The sequence below is a fragment of the Balaenoptera physalus genome (assembly GCF_965194825.1).
Source record: "Balaenoptera physalus genome assembly, chromosome: 11".
NCBI classification, from domain to species: Eukaryota; Metazoa; Chordata; class Mammalia; order Artiodactyla; family Balaenopteridae; genus Balaenoptera; species Balaenoptera physalus.
This window is the reverse complement of record NC_138896.1, coordinates 66,552,850-66,571,304: the sequence shown is the minus strand read 5'-3', so window position 1 is coordinate 66,571,304 and position 18,455 is coordinate 66,552,850. Positions and strand designations below refer to the sequence as shown.

At 43.5% G+C, this 18,455-nt stretch overlaps 1 protein-coding gene and 1 long non-coding RNA gene across 8 annotated transcripts in view; one reads left to right on the top strand and one right to left on the bottom strand.

The window, feature by feature from the left end:
* LOC309637797 overlaps positions 1-18,455 on the bottom strand; it is a 555,044-nt gene that overhangs the window by 455,559 nt on the left and 81,030 nt on the right. The gene's annotated exons all lie outside the window — the stretch shown is intronic.
* On the top strand, positions 476-3,235 carry EIF1B (eukaryotic translation initiation factor 1B). The gene is made up of 4 exons (XM_082413010.1): positions 476-781; positions 1,723-1,886; positions 2,103-2,204; positions 2,577-3,235. The coding sequence occupies exons 1-4, from the start codon at positions 751-753 to the stop codon at positions 2,619-2,621; spliced, it is 342 nt and encodes a 113-aa protein (XP_082269136.1). The 5' UTR covers positions 476-750; the 3' UTR covers positions 2,622-3,235.

Genomic DNA, 18,455 nt, shown 5'->3' with positions numbered 1-18,455 from the left:
ACAGGGTTCCTGCAACCGGACAAGGCGGGAGGTGAGGAGGGGAGGTGCTGAGGGGCAGCCATCAAGTCGAAAGCCGGGATTAGGGACCTTGTTCTGCTCCTGTACCCCGATTTCACTTACATTACCCAAGGCCTCGAGGGTGACTGATAGATATTATCGCCACCCCCCTCCCCCAGCACCGAACACTCCTTGCTGCCACTGTACCGCGAGAGAAGGCGAGTCAAGGGAGAGCCTGCGAGAGCGCGGGGAGTACAGCTCTAGACCCGCGAGCTCTAGCCAGCTGGCTCTGCAGCCCTCTGGACCCTTCCCGGCCCCGCCGCCCGCCGCTGGGGGGCGCACTCCCTGCTGGGAATTGAGGTCCCGGAAGCCCGCCCGCTCCAGATTTTCCGGGCTCTCTTGCCTCGTGAAAACTACAAGTCCCAGGGCGCCAAGCGCGGGCGGGTCACGTGGGAGGGGCGGCGGGCGCGGCTAAATAGTCTCCGTCGGCCATTTTGTCGGAGAAGCCGCAGCGCCGCCTCTTCTCTCGCTTTCTCGCATCCGTTGCTGCCGCCTCTTCCTCCGCCTCCTCCTTCGCCTCTTCCTGCCTCCTCCCGGCTTCCGCCGCCGATCCAGCCGCTTCCCAACCCCGGGGCGAAGCGTCTCCGTCTCCTTATTTATTTCCGTTTTCTCGCCACTACCGCCTCCTGACACGGTGATCCGGGCGGGCCCCGCAGGAATTTTATCCCCTCACCGGCCTCACACTAGTATCGCATGTCCACTATCCAGAACCTCCAATCTTTCGGTAAGAGCGGGTCGCCCCGCCGCCCCTCCCGTCTCCCCACGTCTCCTGCGCGCCTCTCGGCCGGGAGGCCGCCGCTGCCCGCCCTCGCCGGGGCCGCTCGCCGGACCCCGGCCCGGAAAGGCCCTCGGCCGCCCTCCCCGCACCCCGAGTGGGGCTTTGTCTCGGTGCCCGGAAGATGGCGACCGGGCCCCTGGCGACCCCCTCTCCGAGGACGGCCCCCGGAGCCCCGGCCGCGGGCCTCGTGCCGCCCCCTGCCCGCTCCTGGACCTTCCTGCCGCTCGCTTCTGCCCCCTGCCACCTCTGCGACCCTGTTCCGCCCCCAGACCTGCCCACTGATCGCCAGGGGGACGCCGGCTCGGGCTGGGGCATCGGCGTCCATTAGCGGTCGGGGCTGTTCGTGGCTGCTCTCGGGCGCATTTAGTAAAAGATGCTGCGGATCAGGCCTCTGATCTGTTACAGGGTAGTGGGCCAGTCTTCTCTACTTCCGTAATAATAGGTAAAATTACTCTTGATATACATATATGTATCTTTTTTCGAGGCAGAGTTAGGGTTAAATGATTGGGGTGGCATCTGTGAATGCTTCTGTTGTCATCAGAATGTAATCGAGATGACGCACATTTTTATAGTGGCTCTAAAATTAAGGTCTTAAAATCTCTTTTCTCTCATTAGAGGATTATGTTCAACGATAACATCTGTAACAACGTTTTTCTGTTCAGGTATCAGTGGACATACCTGTTTAAAATCTCTTTTTGTGAAAGTACCTTGTAGGTTTTATTAATACCCTGCCCTTATCAGTACTCCCCCACATCCCCACCTGCAGAAGGAAAGCAGAAGCACTAGAACCTTCTTTGCTGAGTTTCTAGATTGTAGCGTAGCTGTATCTGGAAATTACTGACTAAAAGATATTTCCCTGCTTTGGATTTTTTTGTATCCCTTTGCAGACCCCTTTGCTGATGCAACTAAGGGTGACGACTTACTCCCGGCAGGGACTGAGGATTACATTCATATAAGAATCCAGCAACGGAACGGCAGAAAGACACTGACTACTGTTCAGGGCATTGCAGATGATTATGACAAGAAGAAACTTGTGAAAGCTTTCAAAAAGGTAAAGGTATTAGGAAGAAGAGATTAAACTATAGTTACTGACACACACCTCTAAATAGGATTACGGTTCACACCTTTTACTTGACCGTCAGTGTGGGTGAAAATGATTGGACCCAAGAAAACTGTGTTCATACTCTTAATTAACATCCAGATAATCTTAGGGTGAAAATAAAATATCATTGTATTTGACTCAGTTATGCTGAATCTACTTCTCCAGAAATTTGCCTGTAATGGTACTGTGATTGAACACCCTGAATACGGAGAGGTTATTCAGCTTCAAGGTGACCAAAGAAAAAACATTTGCCAGTTTCTCTTGGAGGTGAGTGACTGGGTGCTTTATGTACAACCTTGAGATTGCTTCTAAAATTGTATTTAAGGGCCATGTGAATTATTACCTACTTAGTAAAAAATCATGTGAATGGAGCACATTAGTTGTACTTACTTGGGCAGGAGTACCAGTTTATTTTGTCATTAGAATGACCTGATCATTCCTGTGTCCATTTAGGATGTTTTGTGGAATGTCAAGATATTCAAATATTTGTTGAGTTTCTGTTATTAACAGTTTATGCCACAAGTACAGTGATGCAGTCACCTATTAACAATGATTCTTTTTAATGACTGCTCTGTCTTCTTAGGAATGAATTTATGTGTTACTCAGAGTGATTCTGCTAAATTAAATTTTATTTTGCAGGTTGGCATTGTCAAGGAGGAACAGCTTAAGGTTCATGGATTCTAAAATGAACCTAAATACGTGGAGAATTTCTTGAATAATTTTGTTCTCTAAACCAAGTTTGGCTGCCTTGTGAAATGATTCTCTGCAGTAAACGGACTTTTCATTTATTTAATCATTCAAACTTTCATTCACATCTGCATGATTACAGAAAACATGGGGTATGTAGACTAGTAACACATAAGAAAACTGCAGTAAGATGGTAATGAAACCCCGTATTCATCTTAACATGTTTCCAATGGAAAATATTTTTTTTGAGTGTTTATTTCTTTATTGTTCAGTTTATTACTTTTCACTTGATTAAATTTTTTTGTTGTATTAAACCATGTATGTTGCAGCTTAACAATAAAAAAAAAACCTACGAATCCTTTTGTGAGCAGTTAGGCTCCCAAATCTAAGCAAGTAATATACACATAGTTTGTCTTTCATAATTGTCTCATTCTGTGTATTCTTTCCAGTTGATTTCAGATGCTGCCACGAGGTAGAGGAGAACCTTTGTTATATGTGTAATTTTGTTCTTTACTTAAAAATGAGTAGAAACAGTATAAACTCAGAGCCAAGAATTTGCCGGAATGTACTGTTAAATTTTTTAAAAGAAAATGAAGCATAGTTTAAACTTACGTATTAGCACAGAGAATTATTTTATTTATTTTTATTGGTTATGTTAGTGGGGTGCTAACACAAGTCTATCCCTAAGTGCCAGACAGTAAAGTAGGTTCCTGACGTAAAATAAATTTAGTCACAGGCAATGCCCTGCAAGTGTGGGTGGGTGGGTGGTACCACTGTTCTACAGATGGAAGGCATTGGGGTTAGGGTTAACTTCCCTAGAGTGCTAGAAAGTGACAGAGTTGGGGTGCCAGCCAAGGGCTTCCAGCCAGAAAAGCCATGTTCTTTCACTAAGTCACGGTTTGGTATTCACCAGAGGAAGTAAGAGCCAAGGGCAGTGGTGCATGGGGGTTGGGGGTAGGGTGAGAAATAAGAGAATTCGTAGTTCTTAATTACAAGATTTCTGCAGCTCATCCTGTTCAGTTCCAGACTTCTGCTTTTTATTGAGCTGTGATTATTTGCTCAGTTACACAAGCTGTATCATTAAAACCATTTAGCCAAGGCAGAGAAATACATCTACAGTAGTCACCTCTTTATCCAAAGGGGATACATTCCAAGACCCCCAATGGATGTCTGAAACTGCAGATAGTATCAAACCCTATATATATTATGTTTTTTCCTATACTAAGCGGCAGATAGCATATACAGTGTGGATACGCTGGAGAAAGGGATGAATCATGTCTTGCCCAGATGGAGCAGAATGGTGCAAGATTCCATCTCTTCACGCTACCCAGAATAGTGCTCAATATAAAACCTATGAATTGTTTATCCCTAGAATTTTCCATCTAATTTTGTTTTGGACCATGGGTAACTGAAACTGCAGAAAGTGAAATCTCGGATAAGAAGGGAACTATTGTATAGATGTGTGCTTTTTAGCTTAATGCAGTGGGATAATGGTGTGAAAAATGTCACTGCATTCTGTACCAGCTTAACCTCTCCTCCTATTTTGATGGTGCTGCTTTTGGAAAAACAAAATCAGCCCCCACAGAGTTTACCTCTGAAGGATACTTAAGTAATAGGTTTTGTTACATTCTCAACCCATCATACCTCTAATCAAGAAAGACTGGGAATATTGAGAAGTGAGTACACCAGAATATAGTGCCAAATTTGGTAAGCTGATTTCTGGAAAACAGTATAACATGACCAAGAAGATCAAGCGGCGTGGGAGAATTTTCCAACTTAATTGAGAAATCCTCACTTTTCTACCTGTAACATTTTGTAATGATTCCACCTCACATTGAGAGGTGCTGTGGAAATCGTTAATGAAAATGATAAAGCAGAAATTTACACTAACATGCACATTCAGGTGTTCCTTCATCTATGAAGATCTGAGGTAATGCCCAGAAAAGAACTGTCTGTTGAGACGGATTGAACAAGAAGGTGGACAGGACAAGGGAAACCTCGTTAGATGGAAAGAAAAAGGCCCCTCCTCTTGGCCCCCACAGATAAGCTCTCGGCCATCACTTCATGTGTCAGGCCACTCCTACTAGATGGGATCAAAAGCCTTGAGTAATACTTCACTCTGGATTTTGTGAGGAGCACCTCTTTCTGATCCCTCAACCTGTGAGCCCCAGATACCTGATTGGACTTGTCACCTGTAGGGCAGTCCCCATCCTTGGAGCGAGAACAGTATCGTGCACCCTTGTCTTTGAGCGGTGCAATGGAAATAGCTACAGATTTCTGCAATTTTACTGAAACCAGTCAAAGTCAAATCCCCTCGTGGGAAAGCTGTCTGGGAGCCTCAGAGATACCTAAGGACATAGCTCAACGCTCTTGTCCACTTAAGGGACTGCAACGCTTGTCTGCAAAAAGGACTAGATGGCATTGTGTAACAGGAGGGAGAATATGCCCTACAAATGCAGTTAAAATAACCAGCCAAACGGTATCTCCTTGTGTCTCCTGTGTGGGGAGATTGTGATCTGCAGTTTTTTTAGTGGTCTGTACTTTGACAGTGCGAAACGAAAACTACCGAGTAGAGGACTAGTAGATTGTCCTTAGACCTCTAGGTTCAGCTGAGGCCTTGGTGAAGCCAGTAGGAAACTGACCTTTGGTTGGCTGAGGCATAGCCGAGTAAACTGCTGCTATAGCAACGATGTCCTGTGCCCTCAATCTTGCCCCCACGAGATCTGGGCCCCACACAAGGCAGAGGAAAGCCTGGGGGTGCAGCCTGTTCTTCCTGTTTAGGAACTCAAGTAAGAGCTGTTCTCTGAACCACCCTAGAAAGGGGGCAGCTCTGATCTTATGGAAGGAATAGTTCTAGTCCCAATCAGGATGCAGTTAACCAAAATAACTTGAGACAAACAGAATGGTAACAGACTTCTGTGTGCCTCCTGTCACCAGCTGGGCTCCAGCTAAAGGAATGGGCAGTTAGAACTCAGGAAAAATCAAGCTCATTAGATTGCCCACACAAACTTGTTCTACTGGGCCTGTGAGGTTTCCCACACCAAGCCAGAATTCCATGTGGGAAGGAAGTGAGGCAGGCGTGGCCCTGCCGTATCTAAAAACAAAGAATTCTCACTTGCAGTGGACAGCAACCAGCTGCCCTTGCTTGACAGGCAGGCGATAGCCAGGCAACATTGTGCTTGTCTGGGATCAAGGGGCCAAGTGAATCAGCCAGAATTAAGCAGGAACAAAACCATGTAAGGCGCCTTCAGCATTGACAGCTCCTTTCGCAAGGTTATGCGGGCCTTTAACTCCCTTTTCATCTGGATAGTGGAAGCTTGGAAAAAGAAAAGTCATAAACCAGAGGAAAGGCTGTATTTCTTCACTCCTGGAAAACCATTCAGGGTGGAACTACTGCCAGTAGAGGAGGGAATACCAAGCTGTCCTTGGATGTTCCTAATCCAGGCATTGTGTCAGATGACATGCGGCCTGTGGGGATTCTCTGGCCTATATGGGGAACTTAAAGGGCAATTTAAACTCAGCATTGGCAGTGAGGGTGCCAGTGTGAGGTGGGTGGCTCACCTGTTAGCTCGTAAGTCTGATTTTGAACTTAGCAGGAGAAACAATAGATCTGCCCTTGAACTGAGGGCATGATCTGAATCGTGGTGCCTTCATCTCAAACCAGTGAACAACCTGCAGACTACTTTTCATGCAGAAAGCAATTACATAGAGATAAGCACCATTCATTCAATGCACAAAGGGGACTAAAGTTCAAAGCTAAAATCCCCTGCTGGGAATCTAAGTGATCTTGACCCCCAAGCTGAGCTACTGCTGCAGCCCTCTGCTCTATCCTGAAGGGTCTCTAAGCCTACAGAATGGTCCAGAAGGAAACTAGCTGTAACCCCCAGGTTTGTCTCCATGTGTCTTTCGTCCATTATCAGGACCCCAGGCCCATCTCCTCAGTCACTGGGCAAGGAACAACATAAAGGAGAGCGGAGATAAAATCAGAAAGTACTTTAATCCATGTCGATCATGACAAATTCCATGGGGAAAACATCACCAAGGATTTAGAGAGCAGTATACTTCCTTGAAGTAGGAAAAAGGCCCAACTACTCCCGGGTCACAAACATCCACGCTGAGTGCCTAATTGCCATTAACTTGCTAAAAACTCAGGAAACATAAGCCTGATATTCAGATTAAACTATGAGAACCAGTAGCAACCTACTCGATAAACTAAGATTGTTGAAATGAAACAACATAGGGTATATAGGGGATGATTCTTGAAGTAAGGACTAGAAAGGGTGGAAAGAGGGAGGGGATGATTAGAGCAGGTATGTAGTCCTTTAACACCCCCTTGTGGCCATTTTAAAAACTTGATTGCTCTTGGCAGTTGTCAGTAAATTACAGGAGGTTTAGGTTGTTGCAGGCATCATTAAAGCACCAGCTGACAGGTTTAATTTTGTCATCCCTCAAATGTTATGCAGAAATTGGTCTAGCCAATGCCTTATTATTGCAATCCATAGAAATCTATTGCAGTTTGCTTTTACCTGGGAGAGAGAAGAAAATGCTTTCATGGTCTTGCCCTGTGGATGTATAAAGCCATCTCACCTACTATCTAGCACAGTGTTATTAGAAGGAATTTAATTCAAGTGTAAATAGAGACATCTGTTTATGGCCTCCAGAGAATGGATGATTAAGCTAGAAAACAATCAAGGCTCCTGCTAAATTGTCACCTGTTGAGGAACACAATCTGGAGTTTTACACACACACACACACACACACACACACACACACACACACACACACCATAAATGCATAGTGCTCTCAGTTTAAACCTCTGTCTTAGACCAATACACAGGTAAGTGTGCCTTTTTGGCTACTGGAGTCACACCCACTTAGAGGGTCACTTGAACATTAGCAACTTTTGCCTGGGAAAAGCAGTGACTGGACTGCCTTAAAGACCTAACGTCCACAATGATGCCACTGCGTTAGGCCTAAACAACCCTGAACAGGACTCACTTGGCAGATTAATCATTAGTAATATACTCACTTGGAGAGCCTCTGGCAGATCTCACCTTCACAAGTGAGGGAAGCCTAATGGAAGCTCAGTGGTAACCTGGGAATTGTACTTTAGGGATTTGATTCTACATGAATCACGGACAGCATCACAAGATGGGCATCTGACCAGGGAATCCCCCAAGGGAGATATTGGGAGGTATTACATCAGAAAATGTATTATCTCTAACAATAAATCCTTTGACCCTTCCAGATTTTTACCAAGCATTGTCCCTCGTTTTCTCACTTCCCTTGCAATAAAAGTAAAAATGGCTAACCTCTTTTTAACATTTGTAACACAGAGTTCTGAATAACTTACATATATCGGCTCATGCAGTTCTCAAAGACTTCATGACCCAGCACAGCTTCCTTGGCTTACCATCATAATTACCTCCTTGCAAATACCCTCATCTCCTTTGATCTTGCCTCCTTCCTTTATACTCATTTGTCAAAACCGCAACCCTTGTTAAACTCAACCACTGGCTCAATACCTGCACAGGACAGCTGATGGCTGCTGAAGGAAAACAATCGTTCTTTTCCCTCTCCCTTCACCCCCATCCTCCATCTTACACAGCTGAAGGCTTTGCCTCATCCATCGTTGACATATTTGAAATTGCTTCATTTTTCCATCTCTAAATCTTCTCATCTAGGGCAACTGTTCATACTGTCTTCTTTCCTGCTTATAATGGATGAAGGGTACTTGCTCCCATTAAAACCAACCCCTCAATTTGTATCCTGAGTACGGTCCCCTCTTCTCCATGAATTATCACTGTAATTACCGTCCTTTTTCTGAATCATCAATTTCTTCCTCCCTACTGAATCCTTTTCATCACATAGAAATATCCCCTAATATTTCCCATCTTTCAAATACAGGCATACCTCAGAGATATTGTGGTTCCTTCCAGTCCACTACAATAAAGTGAATATTGTAATTAAGAGAGTACCACCATGCAGCCACTATGAAAAACAGTATGGAGGTTCCTGAAAGAACTAAAAATAGAGTTGACATATGATCCAGCAATCCCACTCCTGGGCTATATCCAGACGAAACTGTAATTCAAAAAGATACATGCACCCCTATGTTCATAGCAGCATTATTTACAATAGCCAAGACATGGAAACAACCTAAATGTCCATTGGCAAATGAATAGATAAAGAAGATGTGGTATATATATACAATGGAATATTACTCAGCCATAAAAAAGAATGAAATAATGCCATCTGCAGCAATGTGGATGGACCTAGATTATCATACCAAGTGAAGTCAGAAAGAGAAAGACAAACACCATATGATATCACTTATATGTGGAATCTAAAATATGACACAAATGAACATATCTCTGAAACAGAAACAGACTCACAGACATAGAGAACAGACTTGTGGTTGCCAAGAGGGAGGGGAGGTGGAGGAGGAATGGAGTGGGAGTTTGGGATTAGCAGATGTAAACTATTATATATAGGATGGATAAACAACAAGGTCCTACTGTAAAGCACAGGGAACTATATTCAATATCCTGTGATAAACCATAATGGAAAAGAATATAAAAAAGAATATATATGTATAACTGAATCACTTTGCTGTACAGTAGTAATTAACACAACATTGTAAATCAACTATACTTCAATAAAGTTAAAAAATAAACACTAGAATCTTAACAAATATTTAAAAAAAGAGAGTACCATGAATTTTTTGGTTTTCCAATATGTAGAAAAGTTATACCTACACTATACTGTAGTCTATTAAGAGTACAATAGTATTATGCCTAAAATACTATGTATATACCTTATTTTAGAATACTTTATTGCTAAAAAGTGTTAACCATCACCTGAGCCTTCAGTGAGTCATAATCTTTTTCCAATAGTAACATCAATCACTGATCACAGATCACCATAACATATATAATAATAATGAAAAAGTTTGAAATATTGTGAGGACTACCAAACTGTGACACAGAGACACAAAGTGAGCAAATGCTGTTGGAAAAATGGCTCCAATAGACTCTTACCAAAGTGAGTACAGAGGGAACACACCTCAACACAACAAAGGTTGTTCATGACAAATCCACAGCTAACATCATACTCAACAGTGAAAACCTGAAATCTTTTCCTTTAGAATTAGTAACAAGACAAGGATGCCCACTCTTACCACTTCTGTTCAACATAGTATTAGAAGTCCTAGGCACAGCAATGAGACAAGAGAAAAATAAACAAATAAAAGGCATCCAAATTGAAGAGGAAGAAGTAAAACTGCTACTGTTTGCAGATGACATGATACTACATATAGAAAACATTAAAGATGCCACCAAAAAACTATTAGAACTAATAAGTGAATTCAGAAATGTTGTAGGATACAAAATTAATATATGGAAATCTGTTACATTTCTATATACCAATAACATACTATCAGAAAGTGAAATCAAGAAAACAATCCCATTTACAATCATGTCAAAAAGAATAAAATACCTGAAAATAAATTTAACCAAGGAGGTGAAAGACCTATGCTCTGAAAACTGTAAGACATTGATGAAAGAAATTGAAGATAACACAATAAATGTAAAGGTATACTGTGCTCATGGAGCAGAAGAATTAATATTGTTAAAATGTCCATAATACCCAAAGCAATCTACAGATTCAGTGCAATCCCTATCAAAATACCCATGGCATTTTTCAGGAACTCGACTAAATTATCCTATAATTTATATAGAACCACAAAAGACACTGATTAGCCAAAGCAATCCTGAGAAAGAAGAACAAAAATGGAGGCATCATCATCCCTGATTTCAAACTATACTACAAAGCTATACTAATCAAAGCAGTAAGATACAGACACATCGATCAAGGGAACAGAATAGAGAGCCCAGAAACAAACTCCCACACATATAGTCAGTCAATGACAAAGGAGGCAAGAATATACAATGGGGGAAAGACAGTCTCTTCAATAAGTGGTGTTGGGAAAACTGGACAGCTACAAGTAAAAGAATGAAACTAGACCTTTTTAAAAAGTTTTTAAATTATTTATTTATTTCCTTTTTTTTTTTTTTTTGGCTGTGTTGTGTCTTCGTTGCTGTGCACAGGCTTTCTCTAGTTGCGTCAAGCGGGGGCTACTCTTCGTTGCAATGCGTGGGCTTCTCGTTGGGGTGGCTTCTCTTGTTGCAGAGCACGGGCTCTTGGTGCACAGGCTCAGTAGTTGTGGCATGCAGGCTCAGTAGTTGTGGCTTGTGGGCTCTAGAGCACAGGCTCAGTAGTTGTGGCACACGGGCTTAGCTGCTTCACGGCATGTGGGATCTTCCCGGACCAGGGCTCGAACCCGTGTCCCCTGCATTGGCAGGTGGATTCTTAACAACTGCGCCACCAGGGAAGCCCAAACTAGACCATTTTTGCACATCATACACAAAACTAAATTCAAATGAGTTAAAGAATTAAATGTAAGACCTGAAATTATAAAAAATCCTAAAAGAAAACATAGGTGGTAAGCTCTTTGACTTTCGTCTTGGTGTGGAATTTTTGGATCTGTCCCCAAAACTGAAGGCAACAAAAGCAAAAATAAACAAGTGGGACTACACTAAACTAAAAAGCTTCTGCACAGAAAAGAAAACCATCTACAAAATCAAAAGGCAACCTACTGAATGAGAGAAGATATTTGCAAATCATATATCCAATAAAGGGTTAATATCCAAAATATATTAAGAATTCAAACAACTTAATATCAAAAACAAACAAACAATCCAATTTAAACTGGGCAGAGGATCGAGACATTTTTCCAAATGCATAGAGATGGTCAACAGGCACATGCAAAGATGTTCAACATCACTAATTATCAGGGAAATGCAAATCAAAACTACAATGAGATATCACCTCACACCTGTTAGAATGGAGAGGGTGTGGAGAAAAGGGAACCCTCATACACTGTTGGCAGGAATGTAAATTGGTGCAGCCACTATGCAAAACAGTACGGAGGTTCCTCAGAAAATTAAAAATAGAGCTACAGTACATTCCAGCAATTCCATTCCTGGGTATTTATCCAAAGAAAATGAAAACACTATTTGAAAAGATATATGCATACCTATGTTCACTGCAGCATAGTTTACTACAGCCAAGATATGGAAGCAACCTAAGTGTCCATCAATAGATGAATGGATAAAGAAGAAGTGATATGTATATATACAATGGCACCCTCCTCAAGCTGGATCATCTTCACTGCGTCTGTCATTCTCCTCAACTAGTGTATTTGGAGATATCAGGTGTTAACATAGTTCTTTGAAGATAGTGCTTCTTTTTCACTTTCTAATTCTCTTTGTTGCTTCTCTTTGTTATAGTGTGGCAGGGATATCTTTTGTAAATTTACTAAGTTGAAAAAAAATAGTAGCTGCAGTACCAGCATATGGCCAATAGCTAATGCTATTGACCTGTTTAAAGCCAGCCCTTATATTTCCTACATAGTCATCTAGTTTGTTTGCTTGCATTTGAGTTTGTTTTAGAGAAAAGGCCTAAAAGTGAGAAGAGATGGAGAGGTTCTACGATACTGGCTAAACTCTCAAATGCTCCAGGCACTCAAGAAAAAAACATAATAAAAACTTTGGTTTAAAAAATGCAGAAAAATGTCCCTCTGGGGACTTATTCCAGAGGTCCAGGACCCCAGGAGGAAGAAGCATTTGCTGCCCTGTGTCGTGATGTCGGAGTGGCCTGCTCAGCCATACCCTGGAGATGCCTCCCTTGGCGCAATGGCCTGGCTGACTTGCTTTGGACTGCAGAGGAGCAGGCCTCCCGGAACTCACTTTCAAGGGTTAGAAAAGTTCAGGTCTTTAGTTGGGAACGATTTTCCACCAGAATGAGATTGAACGTGGAACTGATGGTATCTGAGAGAGGGTGTGTGTCCTCCTTGGAACAAGTGTAAATCAATACAACTTTCTGGAATGAAACTTGAATGAATTTCATTTGAACAAAATTGCATGTCGAAGGCCTTAAAATGTTCAGATCTTCCACCTTCAGGTATTTTTTAAAGGAAATCATCAGAGGGGAGTGTTAGGAACAATGGAAAGGTTTTGATCGTTTATTTATTTATTTATGGCTGTGTCGGGTCTTAGTTGCGGCACACGGGCTCTTCGTTGTGGTGCATGGGCTCCTCTCTAGTTGTGGCACGCAGGCTCCAGAGCACGTGGGCTCTGTAGTTTGCAGCACTCAGGCTCTCGTTGAGGCACCCGGGCTCTGCAGTTGTGGCACACAGGCTTAGTTGCCCCAGGGCATGTGGGATCTTAGTTCCCTGACCAGGGATTGAACCCGCGTCCCCTGCATTGGAAGGCAGATTCTTTACCACTGTACCACCAGGGAAGACCCTTTTGACAGTTTTTTGTTTTTCTTTTTTTAACATCTTTACTGGAGTATAATTGCTTTACAATGTTGTGTTAGTTTCTGCTGTATAACAAAGTGATTCAGCTATATGTATACATATATCCCCATATCCCCTCCCTCTTGCGTCCCCCTCCCACCCTCCCTATCCCACCCCTCTAGGTGGTCACCAAGTACCAAGCTGATCTCCCAGTGCTATATGGCTGCTTCCCACTACCTATCTATTTTACATTTGGTAGTGTATATATGCCACTCTCTCACTTCATCCCAGCTTACCCCTTCCCCCTCCCCATGTCCTCAAGTCCATTCTCTAAGTCTGTGTCTTTATTCCTGCCCTTTTGACAGTTTTAAGAAGGTGATTTGGCCATGGGCCCATGAGCCCCATAAGTACCCCACATTTGTCGATCTAGCCATTTCTTATACCCATGAGATCCCTGAGGGAGCCGTGTACATAAGGAACAAGGGACATATAGGACACGAAATTACTGCTTGGTCACTATGCACCTCGTGCCTGCACCTCCCTCTGCAGGTCTTCAGGGAGTCTTGCTCTTAGTTCCTGGCCCCAGTTTCCTTCTCCCAAGTCCAGCTTCTGAATGAAGAACAGAGGGACACATGAGATGGAGAGATGGCCAGGTTCCCCCTGAGACCAGGTTTCCCTGAGTGGTTGAGAGGAGACCACTGCAGAGAGAGGCTGTGCTCAAAAGCACCAACTTTTACCAGCCATGCTTGGTCCCATGGAATGTCACCCTCCACCCCAACCACCAAAAAAACTCATTATTAGACTAGAGCAGAGGCTGACTCACCCTAAAATACATGCACTGAAGCTTCAGGAGGCCTGAAGAGGCCTCCTCCAGGTTCCTGAGCCCAGATTTGCATTCATATGTTTTATTTTTCCTTTCTTAAAGAATGTCTCTAAAACTGTATAAGCAACAGGTCCCTGCAGACCGGGGATGTTCCTGCTCTCAGAAGTTTGTGTCGTGAAACTGGGAAATAATCAAGCAGTGAGTAGCAGGCACTGTGGCTTTCTGAAAGGAGGCATGTTAGAGGTCTTGAGGGGAGCAGGAGCAATGGGCAAGCCAAAGCTCTGTCTAAGCTGGAATGATGAGGCCTCATTAAGTGGGGAGGGCTACAGTGAAGGTGAAAGTGCCTCCCAGGGTTGAGGTGGGGAGTAAATGAGTAAACGAGATGATGTGTATAAAGGTCTGAGCATGTGCTCTACGGAGTCAATGCTTGCTAAACTTTATTTCTATTATTATCACTATTACTATGATTATTATTATTTGCATTGTTACCATGTTACTGTAAAGATCTGCCAAGTCCATTTGCTGAGGTCCCTGGAGCTTCCGTGGACCCAGTTTCAGTCACTTCTAAGGCCTGGCACAACTAAGGTTTCTTTTGCTAATTTCCATGAAAGTCTGTCTCCTTGTGTTCTTGTGATAAACTCCCATCTTGCAGTGGATAAGGCCTAACTCTGGCAGGCACCATCTCACTGGCACCTCTGGCAAGGTAAGGCAGGTGACCTAAGCCCCATTTCACAGGTGAGGAGACTGTGGCTCCAGGAGCTTCTGGGCCTCACAGAAAGTTCCAGAGCCAGGGTGTGATGAGGCCAACACTTGACCTAGATAGAAGGTGCTTTTTCTGATCGTCCAGGGACCTCTCTGAGCAGTTAGGTCAGCTTGGCAGTGGCTATAACAACCACCCAGCGGTTTGGACAGTCATCTCCATGGCACCTTCCTTGCTTGGGTTCCATGTACATATCAAAGTGCCTTTACTTCTTTCTTAATTTTGTTTCCCAAGTAAGTAGCCCCTCCCATTGGTCCTCTTATTCAGTCGGCTTTAGGTGGTTTGTGAGAGTGTGGGCAGCGTGGACCAGTCCACCCCGGCTCTGCTCTGGATGGAAATCCAAAGCCGCAGAACTGAGTGCACCCCCTCCACTCCACGCCCACACCCACAGCAGGTCAACAGGCTAAGTGCTCCTTGACACCCATGAGAGTCAGGTCTGTCCCCAAGAAACCTTTTCCACCTGGTCTTTTAAAAATGGCTGCTTGAGGGGCCCAGGATGGGGAGACTGCAAGGCTTGGGGACCAATTTGATTATTAACCTGAGAAACCACTCTGCATTTGCTACCCCAGACTCTCCCCACACTGGTTCTCTGTGTTTTCATTACCATATCCTTCAACATCTTTTTATCCCCTTTTCAAGAGAAAAAGAAAGGTGTCCCACAAAATTGCCAGGGGAACTGATTACACACAAGCCCGGGAGGGAGGTTCAATGTTACCAGGAGTCCTTGTGCCGCCCTTTCGAATGCTCACCTGCACTAACGACCCAAGAGGAAACAGGCAGCCCCATCTACAGTGGAGTTTCACCTCTAATTAAACTTTAATTCACTCATGCCTTGTCTCTGGGGCCACATGCTGCTGGAAATCAGCGCCAAGTAACCTGGACTCAGGCCAGGGCCTCACAGAACACCCAGAGGCATCACTGAGTAAAAAGTGCTTTTCCTGACTATTAAATCCAATGATCTACTCAGGGGGTCAAAGAGAACACTCCCAAAGGAATCCCCTGGAGCTGCCTATGGGCAAAGAAGACAGATGCTTTCATAAACGCCCCCACACCAACACACACACACACACACACACACACACACACACACACACACACACACTTGAACAAATTGTGATTATACAGTTATCCATTTAAATTCATCTCATTTCTGGTGGAAGCCGCTGTTAATACTTTGCATCTATACAGTTTTCCTTCAAAGTGGGATTATACCGTACGTATTGTCTTGTAATCTGATTTTTTTAAACTTCATAGTATATCATGAACATTTTCCCATGCCATTAGACATTGATATGACTAGTTACAGTCACATTGTATTTTCCGTAGATGCTAGCACCAGCATATTATAATCCCATCCCACATGCTCTTCCTGCAATGTGACATTGACATGCCTCCATCGAGAGGTGGCATCTTTGTTTCCTTCCTTTCAACCCAGCCAGACTTTTGTAACTATCACAATAAGTAGAATGTGGCACAGGTGATGCCGTGTGACTTCCACAGCAGGTCATAAAAGGCAATATGGCTTCTACCTGGCTCTCCTTTCTTTTCAATCTTGGAACCAAGCCACCACATGGTGAGAAGTCCAAGCTACATGGAAAGGCCACATGTGATTGTTCCAGCAGACACACCCAGTTGGGTCTCTAGCTGATTATCAGTGTCTGCCAATATGACAGCAAACAAGCCTTCAGATCATTCCAGCCTTTAAGTTCTCCAGCTGAGGCCCCAGACAACACAGAGCAGAGATAAGCCATCTCCACTCTGTCCACAGAAACCATGAGTGATAATAAAGGATACGATTAGATAACTAAACAGTGCTGCATTGCATGAATATATAATAATTCCCCTTTCTTGGGCTCCAGATTGTCTGCATTTATTTGTTATTATAAATAGCACTGAAATGGGCCTCCAGATAGCTGATTCTTTGCCTAATTAATCAACTATATCTTAAGAATAAATTTAAAGAAGTGCAATATCTAGGTCAAAGGCTATAATCATTTAACCAGGAAGCAATGATTGAGTCAATTTACCCTCCCACCAGTAGTGTATGAGAGAATGTGAAAGCAGCCAGTGAGTTATTCTTAGTCACCATCCTCTGGCAACTTCACACTTCTTTTCCTCAAACTGTCATCATCACCTCTGTTGACCGCCTTTTCAAGAATACAGTTCTGGTGTTCAGAAACAAATTAGTGGATGCCATGTTGGGAGTTGCTCAAGGCAAGGAGTGGATGGGAGCTGCTGGTGGTGTGACCATGGAGCCCAGCAGATTTGCTGAGAACAAGGGGTCCTAGGGGCTGCCAAGGCTGATCACACTACAGACCAGAGGCTTCTCCTGCCCTGATGAAGCATGAATTGTACAGTGGAATTAGTCTCAGCCTGAGGCAAGAGGGCTGGCCTTTTATACCCCATGTCAGTCACTCATTGACTGTGGGCTGCCCTGGGTGGACTGGGGGGGTGTAATATTCCAGGCCAGATGGCTCCTGTCTGCCAGAGCAACTCTCTGAAGTGAGTAGTTGTGAATAATTAATCACCAGCACTCCCAGCTGCTGGGGTTGGGTCCACTGGCCTTGTGGAGGCATCTGGGTGGGACACCAACAGCGTCCACTACAGAGAGGATGATGTTGATTACATTTTTTCATTATGTAAAATGTAATGCCTATCTATGCATTGGATAGCAGCTTTTATTCAATTAGTTATTTAATTATTCAATTAGTTAAATACTATGACCAAAGAGCAAAATAATATAAATATTAATAATAAGATGGGGAGATGAATTAAAACTATCTTTAAGCCTTTCGTAGGACCTTGGTGATTCTTTTAGGGAAAATAATAAGAAAATTAAGTCCACATTGTAAGCTGAGTCTTTCTCAGCAATGCCCAGGGTAGTGAGCGAATTTAAGGGAATGAGGCTGAATACTGTAAATTGTGCTCAGTAGCTGGAGAGTGCCACATCTACCAGGAAATCTTTGCTTCCTAAAAATGGAAAGTCAGGACAATTATAGCCATTAATCATGTGTAACGGAAAGCTTGTAAGAGCGCAAAACGGGAGTTGAAAACTCCAAATCTAATTTGTCAGTAATGGACAAAAATTATGTCCATTGGGACATCCATTGCAGATAAACAATGAGCAGTACTGGTCCAAATCTTATGCTTTCTTCAATTTAAAGTGACTTTGCTCATTAGGAACTGCAGCTTCACTGACTGCAAAAATTTTACAAGCATTAAGGAGATGTCAAACCAACTCAAAGCCTTGGGAGCTCAGAGTGAGCAGTCCTACTGTGGTAAGGGCTGGGGATTAGAGGTCTGCACTACTATAAGAAATGGCCTGGCTTGGTTTTTGTGTTGAGGAACTGAAACAAACGCACACCCATTTCCTCCTACACACACAGAACTTACTGTCTACTTTAACATGACTTCACTATTCCATTGTATGCATTAGTATAACTGCCATGCCAGGAGACTCCTGCTCAGGAAAATAATGTGAAAGTTAATTACATGACCCTCCCCAAAGACACATCAGTGCCTCTATAGGAAGCATCAACAGCTTACTCCCTAAGATTCTTCGAATCCCTCACCTCAAAGTCCTTACTTTGCTGTTGCCACCAATTCTAAACCACTAGTCATGATCTTTACCCAATCCTGATCAAGCATCACACTGAAAGACCCACTTTGATAAAACTTTCAATTCTCAATAATATCCAGCTTTGCCTTTGCCCCTTGAAGACACAGCCAAAGTTCTGTTGCAGTGGTGTTGGTGTTCTCCCTTCCAGGGTGAGCAATCAATTTAGCATTGTCTTATCAATAGGTTGCGTTGGTGATATTTGGGGAGCTTGCAATTGACAGTGTTTAATCGCTGTAGCTTTTCTCAGGCATAAATCTTAGTTCTTGCTT

Excerpts from the sequence above, each read along its gene's own strand:
- EIF1B (XM_082413010.1), top strand. The coding sequence starts at position 751 with ATGTCCACTATCCAGAACCTCCAATCTTTCG. Across the intron at positions 782-1,722 it reads CCAGAACCTCCAATCTTTCG|ACCCCTTTGCTGATGCAACT; the intron begins GTAAGAGCGGGT and ends ATCCCTTTGCAG. Across the intron at positions 2,205-2,576 it reads TTTGCCAGTTTCTCTTGGAG|GTTGGCATTGTCAAGGAGGA; the intron begins GTGAGTGACTGG and ends TTTATTTTGCAG.